The 17,074-nt window shown below is 45.1% G+C and overlaps 2 protein-coding genes across 4 annotated transcripts in view; one reads left to right on the top strand and one right to left on the bottom strand.

The window, feature by feature from the left end:
* The window catches only part of LOC135899659 (5-hydroxytryptamine receptor 1-like), a 174,667-nt gene that overhangs the window by 79,817 nt on the left and 77,776 nt on the right, over positions 1-17,074 (bottom strand). The gene's annotated exons all lie outside the window — the stretch shown is intronic.
* The window catches only part of LOC135899657 (cuticle protein 16.8-like), a 148,688-nt gene that overhangs the window by 129,410 nt on the left and 2,204 nt on the right, over positions 1-17,074 (top strand). The window contains exon 2 of one of the 3 annotated variants that reach the window (XM_070521347.1): positions 12,319-12,421. The exons of the other annotated variants lie outside the window; for them this stretch is intronic. Within the exon in view, the coding sequence (XP_070377448.1) occupies positions 12,319-12,421 (103 nt within the window). The remainder of the gene's footprint in view (positions 1-12,318; positions 12,422-17,074) is intronic. 3 annotated transcript variants of the gene reach the window in all.

The following is a 17,074-nucleotide window of genomic DNA, read 5'->3' as shown; positions in this document are numbered from 1 at the left end:
ATTTAGTTAGTAAGCAAATGTTTGCAACCCTATACGACCGATAAAACTAATATCCTTACTTCGTATAGTTGTTTTATAATTTGCTGTCGCAATGATGCTTCGCCTTTTGGGTGAAAGTGCAATTTTATTTTACTTTAAAAGTTATTCTGTATTGGTATCTAACATCCTTTCTTTAGTTAGCAGAATTTTCTTTAAGTCGCCTGTTTCGTACATCACGAATCTTTTATCAATACTATGAAATTGTAGACGCTGACATTAATAAAGCTTCTTAGTGACCCAGTGTGCTGGACATACTTGTTGCAGAAAGTAGCGCAAAATAAACAGAATCAATTACGAGAGTACGAAAAACGCTCTCCTATATGATTGTATTCAATTTCGTTCGTGTTAGTTAAAATCAACATTACTTGCACAACCAGTCAAAATTAGCAATGGAGTCGTTTTTGCTAGTTGGCGGTTAAAGTTGCTCGAATCTCTAGCGATATTTCCATGGCCGTTGCCAGAATATTGGCGTTCGCTTCCAGTCGAACCTTGCGCCGTAATATGCTTCTTAGTTTAGGTCTTCATTCATTTTGCGTTTGTCTGCGTCGCAGAAGTAACAGTACGGTAATTTTCAGTGTATTTTGCACGTCTACTGTAATTCTCTCTTCTTCTGTAGTGTCCGTCGTCACCGCGAGCATGGCCGTTCGTCTTGACCAACCTCTGTCTCCTTTTGCCGCAAATACAGCAACAGCAAAATATCTCTCAACTGGAACGCTCTTTCTTGCGGTGCAGACAAGCGGTGGGCGTCAAGTGACCTTTTCGCCATACTGTCTTCGCCCTCCTTTCCTTCCCATTTTGTTATGTCTCGCTTTATTTGCTCCTTGGGAAATCAGCGTCACTCGTCGTAGGCTCTTCTTTGTTGTCGCATTCGCGAACCATCAATTCCTTTCCTGCGGACTCACTAGTTATTGTGAGCTCTGCAGTAGGTTCTTGATGAGGACAGCTAAGCAGGTCTATTGTGCACACCGCAGGTGTCGATATCTGCTCGAAAGCCGTGCTAAAGGTGGCTTCATTTTGCTGTACTTCCTGTAGGTTGAGTTGGCTTTTACTACAACCCGTATCTGAAATTTCAGAAGCCTCTGTGGGAACTACGCTGGTGGATAACTACTAAGGGCCAAGTTCTAGCCTTCTTGTTTGCAAGGAGCGCCCGACACTGTTTTTGTTGCTTTCCACGTTGGAGGGACACTCTTTTTGACCTGAGCAGTGCTGTCGTTCTTTCAATTTTTCAGGCCAAGTTTAACTGTTCCATTTATGATGACTTTTTCGTAATGAAATATACGGCACGTTTCTTCGCGTAACGTCTCCAACTCAACAACGTTTGCTGCTCCTCTGTCTAGTCATTCTAAAGTGTCCATTTCAGACAGCCATCTCTTCTGTAAGTCAGATAGCTTACCGAAAGATTCAGGCTCGTGTTAAAGATGCTCATCGACGGCCAATATGAGCTTCGTCACTTCGCTGCGAACCAGGCTATGGCTTTCCATGACGGCATCAGGGACTCAGCCCAGTGTCGATGAATTCCTTTATATTTTCCGGGTCGCTAGGGGATGCCAAAATGGTCTGTGGGTTATTTCGAGTTGTCTTCAATTCATGAGTCCAAACAGTAGATCACAATAGTAAACAACTCTTCAGTAAATGCAATGATTCTAGTCGAGGAAACATGCTCTTGGAGACTTGCGTCGTTTGGCTCCCGGTCAACGGAGGGGATCATATGTGGTTGACGCAGAAGAAAAAGTCTTCTTAGCCTTTTCACCTCACGGTCCATTATTCACAGGTTTAACGGCATCATATGAAAAGGAAGAAATAGACAGAAGCCATCTTAGGATGACTGTCGACGGTAACGTGTTTAGCATTGAATCAGTATAGATACACAAGGTATTGCCACCGTCCACACGAGTTGTGTATGAGACGTGCACTGCATCGGCAGTCCTCTCTGAAGGTGCATACACACTAGCGGAAAAATGAGCGGGGCGCTTCGCCGACGGCAAAACGCAGCTGTGTCAGAGCAGCCACACCAACTGGCGGCGAGCCTCTGCAGCAATCACGTGACAGAATGAAAAGCTCGCCTCCTCTCTTTTGCTCTGCGGGTAGGTGCGAGACGTCGCGTGCTCTTTCCTTCGTCTGCTGACAGATCGGCGCTGTGTTTACCTTCTTCGTTCTTAACGCTGATTATGTCTCATGAAGGTGACGACGTCGTCACCACTAATAATAATCATGGTGGTGTACTCCCTTCTGTTCCGTTGTCGCCGCGTTCAATATACAAGGAGAATGAGGTACTGGGTGTCGCCTCCACGTCCTTGTATTCAGGGTCCGTCTTCTCGGTCAGAATAATATATGGTCAGAATCATATACAGTAACTCTACGTCTTAAGAACACTGGGCGCCCTCTAGCGCCACCGTCGCCGCGAAGCTTTCGCGTTGGCTCCGAAATGCATGGCGTGCCGGAACGTGTGAACGCTTACAAATCCGCCATGGGCCTATCGGAATCCTTTTGCGCGCTCCTTTGTGGACACGCTGCGCCATCTAATGGCGTTGTTGAGGAGTCTGCGGGTGGCCTACAAACAAGAAGCGTCGCGCGCCAGTGCATTCGAAAGGTGAGAATAGTTCGCTCCCTTGCCACACATTCAGTGACACATACTCAGTGAACCCAAGTTGGAGAAAGATCTATTGAAAAGTGGCACATACCCAGTGCAATCATGGCGCAGCTCGGTAAAGCGTTGGCCTGAAAGGCGTTCATGGGAAGCGGCATTTAGCCAGTGCACTTGTAGCGCAGCCTGCTAATCCTTTTGGTTGTTTTCCTTGAGGAACTCGTGTGACGTGGGTTCAATTCCGCTCAGCATTGGAGAAATTTAAAGAATCTTTTTCGGCATTGTAGAGTGCCACATTCCCAGTGACGCACATCTAGTTAACCAATCTGCGTTCAAAGATGTCGATTGAGTGGCACATACCTACTGGCTACGAGCCAGTGACCCAAGTTGGCATCAAAAAGGGTCATTGAAGACCGTCACACACCAAGTGACGTATACCCAGTGCCCCAAGTCGGTATCAGAGTTTCTTTGAACAGCGCTACATACCCAGTCCCGCATCTACAATGATCCATGTCGGCGTGACAGAGGATTATTGAAGAGCAGCAGATATGTGCACATTGGCATATACTGAGTGACCGAACTTAGTCCGATGGCTGGTTTCGAACCCTGTTCCCTCAGCACAACAACCCGAAGCGCTACCCATCGATCACGGAATGCTCTGTGACCAAGGTAGGCGCGAAAAAGGTTAGTCACAAGCTTACGTGGATAAATAGCCCCCGAAAAATGCGTGAAAATAACTGATGGATCTGTTCGGTCACTGCTTTTAGTGTAAGGATGACTAATGGTGATGATTAATCCCAATCCGGAGGATGCGTACGGCTCCTCCTTCAATACAGTTTTCAGGAGTGTGAGTTTATAACCGCCTTCCTGTAACCTGGGTCTCTGGGGAGATTATGGTCTTGAGCATAGCATTGGACTGCTGTGTTGACGGAAGCCGTTTCGAAGCCAATTTTTCGAACCAGTGACCAAATTGGGTTTTAAAAAGGTTCAACAGAGCGGTACATACCCAGTGGCAAATAGCGACCCAAGTCGGCGACAAAGAGAAAGAGATAGAGGTAAACTTTATTTCATGAGGTTCACTGCAGAGCAGCACATGCCCAAGGGTGCATACCCAGTTACCCCAGTTGGCGTCAAAATGGTTCATTGAAGAGCAGTCACTGCCACTCGGTGGCAGTTATTGTGGACGCACAGTCAGTGATTGACAAGAGCATGGTTCCCTAGTTTGTCGTCAACGTGGAGAACAGTACAAAGTGTATGACAATAACAGACGTACCGCCTTTGTCAGCGGTTTGTGTTTCATGCTGTAATATTTTCGATATTTGCCATATTCGTAGGACCAACTGACGCCCCTTTAAGTTGATTTATACGTAGACGGTTTCATCCTGCCTTTTTCGATATCCTAGGGGTCATCACGACAATCCTGGAAGGTGTTAAAACGTCTGGTACAGTATCATAGGCCGGCTTGGTTTCTCTGGAATCGGCTTCGAGTGTATAGTTTCGCAACGTGATCGACATTGGTCGAAGAAAAGAATGTCGCTGTTACTCTGACGAAGATCACCACATGTTCTATGTTCCTTTGGTTGTTTTCGTAAAGATTGGTGGTATTGAAAATTGAAAATAGGTTGCCTTGTGGGAACGTCACTACCGCGACATTCCTTTTTCGAAGACTGCTTATCACTTCAAGCCTCCTTCTTTCTGAGCACTTCTGTCTTGTTCCCACAGTGAGTGCGTCTTGTGTTGTGCGGGAAATATAGGCACCGATAAGATAGAGAAAGTAACGCCCTGACTTTCAGATATTGCATTCCATATTACGCAGCATATACGTTCAAACTTGGACGATTTTACTTATGCGATTTTGCAAGGCAGGGCGCATAAGCATGCATAGACAAGCTTCCGCCGAACACACCCTTGATATTTCAACATCTTCATATCTTCTGATGTTACTTTCTTGTGCGTCCATTTACTGCCCTATTTTCTGCGAGTAAATTTTTGAGAGGGTTTTCGCATGCCTATGTCTACATGTACTGATAAGAAGATAGATGCGCTTCAGCATTAGTAGAACCAAGATTCTGCGTTTCTTTCGGGGGACGTTTTCATTGAAGGACTCCTAAACCACTGCAGGTTCGAAGGCGGGCGCAGAGTTCCTATATCGAATTCGCTACCCACTCCATGGCCGCTCTCCTCTTCTCGCAGCGATCTCTAGAAGACACGGCGAAACTACATCATCACTAAGCATCACGTTGAAGCACTTTTCTTGTTTGGAAACGTCATCTACTTACAGTGATCAGGACCTCGCGCTTTTATCAGGATACGCTGCTGACTCCGCACACGCAGTGCGAAACATGCTACGCGGGGTTAAATCAAGTGATAGTGAACAACAGGCAAGCGAGAAAAGAAGAAAGACCGGGCGTTTCACTGCATTGCAGGGGAGAATGAATGTCAAGTAGCACCCCTAATTTAGACACGCACCGATCTGTCCTGGCGATTTCTTCGTGCTAGCTTTCATCCAAAAACGGAACAATGGAGAGTTGCTGGACTGTTGGCGTTTTTCTTACCTACGGAAAAGGGCTTTGCGAATCGCAATGGTACGTCTACTGCCGCCACTGGACTGTCCTCCGGGCCTTTTCTTCCTGAAATGTGTGCTTTATTACCGGAATGTTCTTTTCATACCACTTCATGTTATAATTCTTTCATCTTTGGACAATTAATTGCTCGTGGGGAATCCTAGACAAAGCAGGGGATAATCGCCAAGTGCGTTGTATGTATAAAGCACCAGTGCCGTCACAGAAAAATAATGTTGCCACATGGTGTGGCACAGCAAGAGACTGAAGAAGAGGAGAACGAGGTTCGTCTTGGCATCACGCGTCGCCGCTTGCGTTTTTGTAAAGTGCAACCGCCTGTATCTTGATTCAGCTTGTATACTCCAGCAGGGTATGCGCGACAAAATAAAAATATTGGTGCTCATATAGGTTGGAGAGGCATTGACGTTCCTGGACAACTTTTAGTGCGGAAGGAAGCGTTGTCATTCAGCGCCAAGTCATCAGAAGATAACGTGAGATAAAAAGAAAAAAAAGGGGTTGCATTCTTGCGTTGGGCAGGTGGGGTGTATACACGTCGTAGTAAGCAGACAGACATGAGTGAGCGAGATGGAAAATGTCGCCTGCATTGGCCGCTGTTGAACGTGCAGATTTTATCTTATTGGTAGATTTTGTTGCGCCTACATATTGTTGGAATAAAAGCAAGCCTAACTTATTGCGGGCGTTTCCAAAAACCCCTTGCTTCTTGTGTAGCAGCCAACAGCAGGAGTACAACACTAAACAAGGATGAAAGCAGCAGCTGTGCCTGTTGCTACGCTGTCGAGCGAGGAGTGTCGTTTTGCCATCATGGAGAATGTGACGGATAGTGCTTTGCTTCAGGTCGATATATAGCACTTGACATTTTTAATATGTCAACAATATCGTCACGGCCTCTAATTTCATCTAAATAAATCCCCACAGGCGTATATTTATCGCCGCGGAGGATTTAATTCGCGAAATCATGGTTAATCTCATCTATCAGTTGTTTCTTCGCTGATCGGCTCATTTAGATTCCTTAATTTTTCATTCAGAATGATTGTGCAAGAATAGATAGGTTTTTCTAAATTAATGCCTTCAACCCACTTCTGAGATGTGACCGGTTCATGGCAATATGAGTGATCAAGTGCCACTGCCTTTAAAGCCGTCATCATCACCATCAGCATCAAGGTGCGTAAGATGACAGCTCACAACTCACTTCCCTCGTAATCCCCAGCTTTTAACCCGGTAATGTCGCGTGTATGACCGTGATGGCGTCAGTGATGTGCAGCGAAGGAATAGGACCGCTCGTCAAGGAGCACGCGGTTGTTTTCTGAATTGCTAGAGGTGCTTTTGGGGCTCTTCTTAACGCCTATAGGAGGCAATACAGGCAGCAGTGCAGTATGGTGCCCTGTAGGCCAAACTGCCTGAAGCACAAATTCTTGTCAAACTCTTCAGCACTTCAATGTAGCTCCCCTATTTCTGTGAATTCGAATCATAAAGAGAAGAAACGGCTACAACGCGGTGATAAGTAAGGAGTGAAAGAACGAAGTAAACCAATAAACAAATGCTAATATCAGTTTCTTTCCATCAGCGGACCAGTAGTTTTCCTCAGCACGACAGGGTGGAAATGTCTTACCCTTAAAAGTGCTTTTGCGACACATTACGGATGTCAGAACTTTGTCGGAAAAAATAAAAATAAATAAATTCGTTTTAAAGATAGCGTGTGACATTGATGTCCTACAAATTCTTTATTTTTAGTTTTGTGTTTTGTGATAGCTGTTGAGCTGCCTGACTCATTCAGTGGCCCTTATAGGTTCGGGAAGATTCCTGTTCTGCAGATGTCGATCCTTGAACACCTATCAAAACTTCTGCAAAGGATCAGACAATTTTTTTCCTTTGTCGTAGCTGTTGCTATGCACGTCTGTATGACGCGTGTTCGAATGTTTCCTCAGGCCATTTGCACTTACAGCACTTCACACACGCCGCTCCTTTTCTCTTATTATTCGTCATTCTCTGATTTCAGGAACAAATGACAGTCGTCTTCCAGCCATTTCGAAGGCTGAGTGTTCGTGAGGGTATTTTGATGTCATGCTCTTTTATCATATCAGCGACTGTGCCAGAAAACCATTCGATCAAAGAAAACGGGTTATCCAGACAACCGTTAAAAAGAGAGTAAAAACAAATGTACGCAGAAATGATAGTGTTGTTCTGATTGCTGGTATTCAAGCCTGCTTATAGGTGTCTCCAAACATCCGGCACGTTAACACATTACGCGCTCACGGTTTACCGCCATAGATACACGCCTTGAACTAATAAGACAGAACAAAGTAAGTGACGATTTAGCGATAAATGCGAGAGAAATGCGTTAGAATTACGTCGCACCTCTTTGAGGTCCCGGATCCACGATTTAAACCATGGTCGGCACATCGCAGCTCACTCGACACACGTCCAGCCTCTTCGAGGAGCGAAGTGTGGCACACGGTCGTCTTGAGCAGACCACCGTCGGGTGCACGATATATCTATACCTGCTTCGCAAACTTGTGCTTAAAAAGCAGCGCTTCAAAGTTGAACCACAGGGACGAAAACAGCACATACGAAGCGCATGCGCTTCGCATGTGCTATTCTCGTCCGATGTGGTTAAATTTTGCAGCACTGCTTTCTCAACACAAGTGTGATATTCCAACCAGCGCCAAAGCAAACCTTAATCAATTCACACACTTCACACACATACACTTTCCTTGCATTTTACATTCCTCTATAATGCTATGACGTATTTCGGGCCTGCGCGAACCTATAGCATGCTAAAGCGTTAAAACAAACAGATAGGTAAACAAGTCTAAGGAAGTTACAGGCTTTGAGCACGGATATATCCAGTAATAGGCGCAGAAGAGCATGTCAGCATTGCTGACATCTATCTATCTATCTATCTATCTATCTATCTATCTATCTATCTATCTATCTATCTATCTATCTATCTATCTATCTATCTATCTATCTATCTATCTATCTATCTATCTATCTATCTATCTATCTATCTATCTATCTATCTATCTATCTATCTAATCTCACGCCGACCCAGATGCCGAAGTTGACTACATGCTTGTGCCACTTGGTATGTTCTCGTTCATGGTCGTGATGCCGTTGTGGTCGTCCTCTTTTCATCACTGCAGCTTCGTGACAACTTACATGTACTCTCGCCATGCCGTTGTCGTCACTTCTACACCGACCCAGTGACCCAAGTTGTCTAATAGCTTGGACCACAGGTATGAGCTCGTAGTCCTGACGCAATTCGTTGTCATTGCATCGCCGTAATTTGGCCTTGTTATTCGACACTCACCGTGCAGTTGATGTCACTCCATCGTCTTCATACCATCGTCATACACTCGCCATGCATTCGTTGTTGCACCGCTATAGTGTCACAGTTGTCGTCGCTCAGTCGCCGTCATTCCTGCTTCGTAACCTGATTCTCGCCGTGCTGTAACCATCACGCCTTCTACACGATCCAGTGGTTCAAGTTGTCTAAATAGCTTGATCCACTAGATATGTGTTTGGGGTCGCGGTGCCGTTGTGGTCGTAGCATCGTGGTAATTCTAGCTTTGTGATCCGACTCATCGCCTAAGTAACGTCGCACCATACTTTGTGATCACCTAAGTGATATCATCCCAATGTCGTCATGCCGTCATCCTCATACCGCGTTTATCGTTCCATCAATGTCAATGTTTCGTCGTCATTCAATCGTAATTATGCCGCCCGCAACTATCACGCGATCGTCTTCATACAGTCGCTGAAATGCCTTCATTGCCAGACCATCTTCGTAATGCCGTTGTGGTCGGGCCATCGTTGCCACTACAGCTTCGTCATTCGACTCTCGTCATTCCGTCGACGTTTTGTGATACAGTCATACATTCGTCATCATCCTATTGTCTTCATGCCGCTGCCATGCCATTGTCGTCACTGCATTGTTGTCATACAGTTGTCATGCATTGCTGTCATGCATTGTTTTCTTGCATTCATGTAGGACAACGATTCATTCATGCCATCGTGGACCTTCTATCGTCATCACTGTAAGCTGTCCTCCTACTTTCGTCATGCCATCGTCGTCACGATGTCGTTTCACCAGGGACGTAACTTCGGTATTGTCATGCCAGTGACGTCATGCCGTCGTTGTCATACCACCTTGTCGATCCATCGATGTCCTTCCTATTTGTCATTCTATCGTAATTACGCTGTAGTCATTTATTCGTGATTATGCCGCCATTGTCATTCTGTCTTCGTCACTGCATCTCCGTCACCCAGACGATATCATGAATTCATTGTCGTACTCTCGTCGTTAAGCCGTCTTAGTCCGGCCATCTTCTCCATTATCGCTTCTAGAAAGGCGTCAGGCAGGGAGATACGATCTCTCCAATGCTATTCACAGCGTGTTTACAGGAGGTATTCAGAGACCTGGATTGGGAAGAATTGGGGATAAAAGTTAATGGAGAATACCTTAGTAACTTGCGATTCGCTGATGATATTGCCTTGCTTGGTAATTCAGGAGACCAATTGCAATGCATGCTCACTGACCTGGAGAGACAGAGCAGAAGGGTGGGTCTGAAATTAATCTGCAGAAAACTAAAGTAATGTTTAACAGTCTCGGAAGAGAACAGCAGTTTACGAGATAGCTGGTAAGGGAATGCACCTTCTTGGGGCAGGTAATGACCACGGATCCGGATCATGAGACTGAAATAACCAGAAGAATAAGAATTGGCTGTGGTGCGTTTGGCAGACATTCTCAAATCATTAACAGCAGGTTGCCACTATCCCTCAAAAGAAAAGTGTATAACAGCTGTGCCTTACCAGTGCCTTACCTGGAGGCTTACGAAAAGGGTTCTGCTTAAATTGAGGACGACGCAACGAGCTATGGAAAGAAGAATGATGGGTGTAACGTTAAGGGATAAGAAAAGAGCAGATTGGGTGAGGAAACAAACGCGAGTTAATGACATCTTAGTTGAAATCAAGCAAAAGAAATGGGCATGGGCAGGGCATGCAATGAGGAGGGAAGATAACCGATGGTCATTAAGGGTTACGGACTGGATTCCAAGAGAAGTGAAGCGTAGCAGGGGGCGGCAGAAAGTTAGGTGGATGGATGAGATTAAGAAGTTGGCAGGGACAACATGGCGACAATTAGCACATGACCGGGGTAATTGGAGAAGTATGCGAGAGGCCTTTGCCCTGCAGTGCGCGGAGCCAGGCTGATAATGATGATGCCACGGTCACACCATCGTCGTAATCTCATTGTGCTTATATCGTCGTCGTCAGTTTTTCATCGTTATACCAGCGCCATAATTTACCAATCGACATCTCATTGTCGTCATAGCATCGTCGCAATACGCTTTTGCCGTAACTCAATGTCATTGCTTCTTCTTCATGTCATCGTCACTTTGTCGTTGTCATACAGTCTTCGTCATCACCCGCCGTGGTTGCTGAGTGGCTATGGTGTTGGGCTGCTGAGCACGAGGTGTGTACCCGTGTACTTAGATTTAGGTGCACGTTAAAGAACCCCAGGTGGTCAAAATTTCCGTAGTCCTCCACTACGGCGTGCCTCATAATCAGTCTTCGTCATGTTTTCATGTTCGTGGGCGACCTTCGCATGTGAGGGCCATAGAAAAGTGGTACGATATCGGAGTATGTGGCACATAGCTGAAGTAACGAAAGTCTCAGAAATATCGCTACAAGTGCTAAATAAACGTGACTTCAGCAATAGGGTCTGTCGCTACATTGCTCGATTGCCATTCGCATTACCGTCGGCAGTCATCGTCAGATGAGTTCTGCCGTAATTTTTTCCCCTCTGAAATCACAGTGATAGGTGTCACGTTAGCCACATTTTATGCACTTTGCTGAGCTGTGAACTGAACTATTTCAGTATTAGCAGACTGTCCACGCTTGGTAATGCTCGAACTGTGCATTACGTATAATGGCAATGCATAGTGATAATGCGCATTACAAAACACTCTGGAAAATGTAGATACAGCTGTGTGCTGCGTGTTATCGGTTTGTGGACATTGTCAAAACAAACAATTTGAATCTTGATGTTACAACTCGATATTGAATTCTATCGTGCCAAAGCAATAAATGCTCAGAGTCGCGTTTAAGATCATTAATACCGTGCTCATGTGTAGTACGACTTTATACAAACAGTTTGTCGTCCGCATATATTAATGTGCGGCAGAGATTAGGGCAGTTACTAAGGTCTGTCAAATATATGTTAAAATTAAGTAGCGCGAGAATTGAGCCTTAGAAAACTCCACATAGAGAACCGGTTGTTCTGCATTTTATTGAACCAAGAGAGACAAGCCGCTTTGGTTATAATATACAATTTCAATAGACACCGAAAATGTATCGAAATCTGTAATTGAATAGCTTCTCGTATGATATAATTCAGTCAACCGAATCCAATGCTTTTAAAGCGTGCTAAAAATGGGCACAGAACTTCATAATTTTCAGCGTAGGACTTCAATGAGTCTGATAAGTGCTCTAAAGCAAGCTGCTTACCTCAGCTTTTAAACACCGTTGATTTGCTTCGAACGCTTCTGTTTCGGTTAGTGAAAGGTTCAGGACTGGCTTGACAGCTGCTCTTCAATGGGGCCAAACATTCATCCTATTGTAAAAGAGCGTGAAGCGAGACAAAGGGCGCCGAAAAATGGGGGACGAATGCTTGGTATCCTCTTCTCGCCTGACGTATTTTTTCGGGGATGGGAGCAGTGTCAAGCCGCATAACAGCTGCTTAGTTTTACAGCGAAGGTGTGTACGGATAGGGTTCCGTGCATTTTATGTTATCCGTGAACAAAAACTATAATCATCAATGGCTCATACCCCCGTAAGCGAGCAAAATATGCAATGGCTTATGGCCCCGTAAGGCAGGCACTACAATCACTCAGCAAAGTGAAGCGAACAATGCTTGAACTCTTTCTAATCACGCATACAACATACAGGACAGTACGCCGAAAACTGTCATCATCAATGGCTCATACACCCACGCTCATACACCCCGTTAGTGAGTGAGTGAGTGAGTGAGTGAGTGAGTGAGTGAGTGAGTGAGTGAGTGAGTGAGTGAGTGAGTGAGTGAGTGAGTGAGTGAGTAAAAAAACATTATTGCAGGTCCAGCGAGGACACGAACTCGGCGCGCACCCTGCTAATCCCACATCGGGACCGGCAGGTCTACCCCACCAGCCCGGTCGCCGGAGCAATGGCTCATACCTCCGTAAGCTAGCAAAAAAATGCAATGACTCATAATCCCGTAAGGTTCATGGCTGCTCAGTTTGCGTGCATTAGCTGCGATGACACTATCCCTGTTGTTTTTGTCGGTGATTTCAATGTGGACGTGTCAGTCCTGAAAACGGAGCGACTTACGCTTTCCCTGTTAGAGACATATACCTTGTGATGCCACACTGATACGGCCCAACCGACCACCCAGTGGCGTATGTGCATCGATAATACATTATCAGTGAATGTAATTGCAGTTGCGAGTGAAATAATGACCACCGATCAAGACAATAAATTAGTGTGCGTACCTTTCGTCACAATGACCACCCATTAAGACAAATGAGTTCGCACCTTTGTTGAAAATTATGTGCCACCTGCCTGTCGCGTGCTAAAGAGCTTCGCTGGTCAACCGCCTTCAAATAGTGGAATGGCTCATGATTTCTTTCATCTCCTCAGCCATGTGATGTCGAAGTGCTATTTATTGCACTGCACCTTCCGAGTATGAAATAACAAAGCAAACTAGAATCCGCTGAATGTAATACACTTTACGAAGAAGTATGTATTTTAGTGATACCTGCGAGCCAACAATATACCATATGTCTTTTCATCATTTAGAATACACAGATCATTCAAAAATTGTCTAAGACAGATAGCGTAATTCTAGTCCGCGAACTGGGTTACTAAGAGCGGACATTACGTGGACGAGAAATATAAATGAATAATCGACTAATCAGCAGCTATTCCCTATTTATCTTTTTTAGTTATTTATGTTACAGCACATATTGCAGTTTAGGAATTCTAGCCGATAAACTCGCAAGACATAACCACTTAGAAAAAAATTTGAGGGTGACATCAGTTTCGAGGTATTAATTTCCAAAGTGTGCGACAAAATACATTGGCGTTTCAATTACTATTGTCTTCCGATGCCTAAAGCAGTGTTTTCATAAATAGCAAGTGGAACAGTGCCTTTTTACCACAAATTTGATTCAGCGTTTTTCAAAACCTGTGCCATGCTCAGAATTGGCTTCAAGTGGATATGCCTAGCAAGCTCGCCAGCCACAATTTGTAAATCGCAATGTGTGCCGTCGAGTGATTAGTTATCAACTTCATGAGTGTATTTGCGGTTGATTAGTCGACTACGCGGTTCGATTTCTCATACAAGCAATGTCCACAGCCTCAAATGATCCATTTGAAAGGCTACAATCATGTTATCTACCATAGGTTATTTCTAATAAATATGAATAGTCTAAAGAAACACTCTGTGGGTTGAGGTTTTACGCATGTGCGTATTTTTCAGCACGCAACACAGACGCGCGCCTACTGGCACTACTCATGCGGTATGCATACTCGGGATTGAAAATTCTGCGGCTTTACGTGCTAGAACCACGATCTGACTATGAGGCACGCCGTAGTGACAGAATCCGGATTAGTACGGACCAGCTGGGATCCATTAGCGTGCACCCAATGCACGGCACATGTGAGTTTTCTTTGCATTTCGCCCTCATCAAAATTCAGCCGCCGTGTCCGGGATTTGATCCCCTGATCCCGTGCTTGGCCGCGCAACACCTAAGCCACTAGGCCACGATGGCGGGTATACTTCGGATTTGTTCGCCCGTTTGCTGGTACTCGTAATCAGCGTACGTAAAAAAAACTTAGTATATAGCTACAAATATATCGGCCGAGTTACTGGCCGACCCAGCAGCAGAAGCAGCCTCGTCAAATACGCGAGGATATAAGCACGAAAAAAAAACACCATAGCTTCAGTCACGAAACGGGAAAAGGAAGTCGATAAAAGAAAAGACAACTTGCCGCAGGTCATACGCAGCCGGATCCACCTCTTCTGCATTATTCGTGCGGTGCTTTACCATTGCGCTACTGGCGGCGGCTGCACACCCGTCAACGTGCTTGGATATTTCTGTGCGTGTATATACAAGATTATCCCAGGGAATGTCAGCCAGAGCCACGGACAGTCGTGATGGCAGATGTATAAAATCATTTCAACAGCAGGCGTCGCGTAGCGCGCGAACTTAGGAGCACACAACCAAGGATGCGATTCAGTGTCGTTTGGTGCACCTTGATTCGCTGATTCGTAAATGCTGTGTGAGACAGCCTGAAATGAAACGGCTAACTCTAGAAACAGGACGCCCAGTTCACCAGGTGCGAAATGACCACTGCGTGTCTCGGGATTTTTCGTGGTACATTAACATTTGGCACGTCGCAACTACACCGCCGACCAAGTAAATTCCCATTAATCCTTTCGGAAATATAAGGAAATAAACATGTGCACAAAGTGGACACCGCTAAGGAGCAGTGTTTACAACCCCGAAACCCCGAAACCCCGAAACAGTTGCAAGCATCAATGAGTAACTCAGCAAGATAAGGATTCTTATGTTCTATCAACAAGGATCCCTTCAACAGCGTTAAACCAAAATAGCATGAAATGAGTAACGTTTGCATACACACGAAAGACCTATGTCGTCACAACACGTAGTCATATTAACAACGAGCGTAAGCAAGGTACAGCGACATGGTGGAGCGTTGCGGGTGCCGCCTATTGAATTTCATAGCCGTCATTCCGAGGACACCAATTGAAACAGCAAGGACAAAAGTGTTTCGCACAAGTACGTATTTTTGTGCCCTGTATTTTTTCAAATCGACAAGCTACAATTATGTGTTCGGGAACGTGGCACTAGTGAATAACCGAGTATCGTAAGACTGGGCATGTCATTACAATGGCGCCCTTAGATTACAATCACATGGTTTAACAGGCAGCAGGTAGGGCCGGTTCGCAGCGCTACCTCAAAACGCAGTGATTTTAGGTCACTTGCTTTATCAAGTTGTTAGTGTACAGTTACACAAAGGTTAAACCAAATTATGCACAGCCTGTTCTTTTGGCAATAATAGCACTCATTCTACTAGGTGTCCTATCTGGACTTTTCACTGATTATTTCTCTCTTAAAAAACAGTTCGTTTTTATTTTACTTATTTAGTTCATTTCACGCTGAGATGTGCATGAAAAGGCGGATTAAATGCAGATGGTCTAAAGTCTTTTGCACGCATACCAATTGACATGGTCCTTGTTGTTGTTTCGGCAGTGCTACTATGTCGTGCCGCGTCACCATGTAAGTCCCACTCCATTACAGTGGGACACTGTCGTGCGATCTGAAGCACACCGCCTTAGAGAACGCACAACAGCCCAGCTTGAACAGATTTAAGGCATCAAAGATATTTTTAGCGAACTTTTACCTAAAATATTCATTTTTCAAAAGATTGATCTATTACTGGAGTTCACTTTCCAAAACTTCGGCGTTTTCAACAAGTGGCACGTGACTAAAAGCCGTAAAACTGTATTAATGTTCTGTAATGCCGTATGTATTCTTCGTATGATAACATGCTCTCATTTTCTGCTTGGTCCTGTACGTGTGGGCAGTGCTGAATGCATGAATAAAAAATCTACCGATGGTCAAACTGGTTTCACTCGTCCCGTTTTTGACACTTCGTTTTCACGCGGAAGTTTGACCTCTGTGTAAAGAGCGTGCCGCTAGCGGCTTGGTATTCTGCCTCACTCGAGCCCGGAAGAGCAAGAACGAAGAAAATTAGTCTAACGCAACGCACTTCCGAGGTGGCACTGAGACGCGCAAAGAGAAATTCTCAACTCCGAGCTTTGCAAAGAGACGCAAACTGCGAAAGCATCAACAAGAAAGGCGTGACAATGCCCCCCCTTATTGCGAAGACGTTCTCGCCTGGTTCTGAGAAGGATAAATAAAATTTTGTGCCATCTTCCTAGTTCTGGGACGACGCCGGAGGGGGAAAGCGAACGTGTAGGCGAGAAGGTGTTGCGGAAGAGAGAGTGCCGGGGATGGTATAAAAACGTTCGGTATGTCCGTCGAGCAGTCACAACGCATCTAGTCGCTTCTATCCAACGAAGCCCAAGCCCATAAGCCCTTAGAAACTTATAACACAGTGTACCCACTTAAAGGTAGCCAAAGGAAAATATGACTGCCAAGGTAAGTGTATGTTTATTCGTTACATGGGTATATTCATACTGCGCAATATAGCGCTTATCCGATGGTGGAGGGTCTCAATATGAACGTTTTTCTTCACACGTGAGACGATACACGTTAGCTCTCTCGACAACAAGTACTATGCTTAAGTATATCATGCATTTCGACATCCATGTAAGTATTGTAAAGACATCATAGGCATTGAGTATGAGTACTTAGGAGGATTAGCGCACCGCCTTCCCAGTTAACGTAGAGTAAGATACTGTGTAAATACAGACACTGCGTCACTGTCGCAGCACGTGCGTAGGGCGCTGCACACTGGACTGCGACAATGTGCAGTCTATACAATGTAACATACTGAGTTAACATTGCCATTTCGTTCTTGAAGCCTATAGCAGAACGCAGAAGAGCTGTTCGTGCCAAAACGATATATGCATGCCTAGAGAGTGCAAGATCATGAGAATTCATATGCAGGCCGCCGCCTGATTATAACGGCTAGCCTTGAACGTGGCCCGTACGCATAGTGGGGGATAGGACAAGAATCGGGAGGCATCAAAAAACGCTCCGATCAGCCAAATTCGCTGATCTACTTTAACCCCTTCTTCATTTCTTTGCATAAACTCTGGCTAGGAGCGTATATTCAACTT

Source organism: Dermacentor albipictus, chromosome 7 (assembly GCF_038994185.2).
Source record: "Dermacentor albipictus isolate Rhodes 1998 colony chromosome 7, USDA_Dalb.pri_finalv2, whole genome shotgun sequence".
Classification (NCBI taxonomy): domain Eukaryota; kingdom Metazoa; phylum Arthropoda; class Arachnida; order Ixodida; family Ixodidae; genus Dermacentor; species Dermacentor albipictus.
The sequence above is the reverse complement of the archived record's forward strand: the minus strand, read 5'-3'. Positions and strand labels throughout refer to the sequence as shown.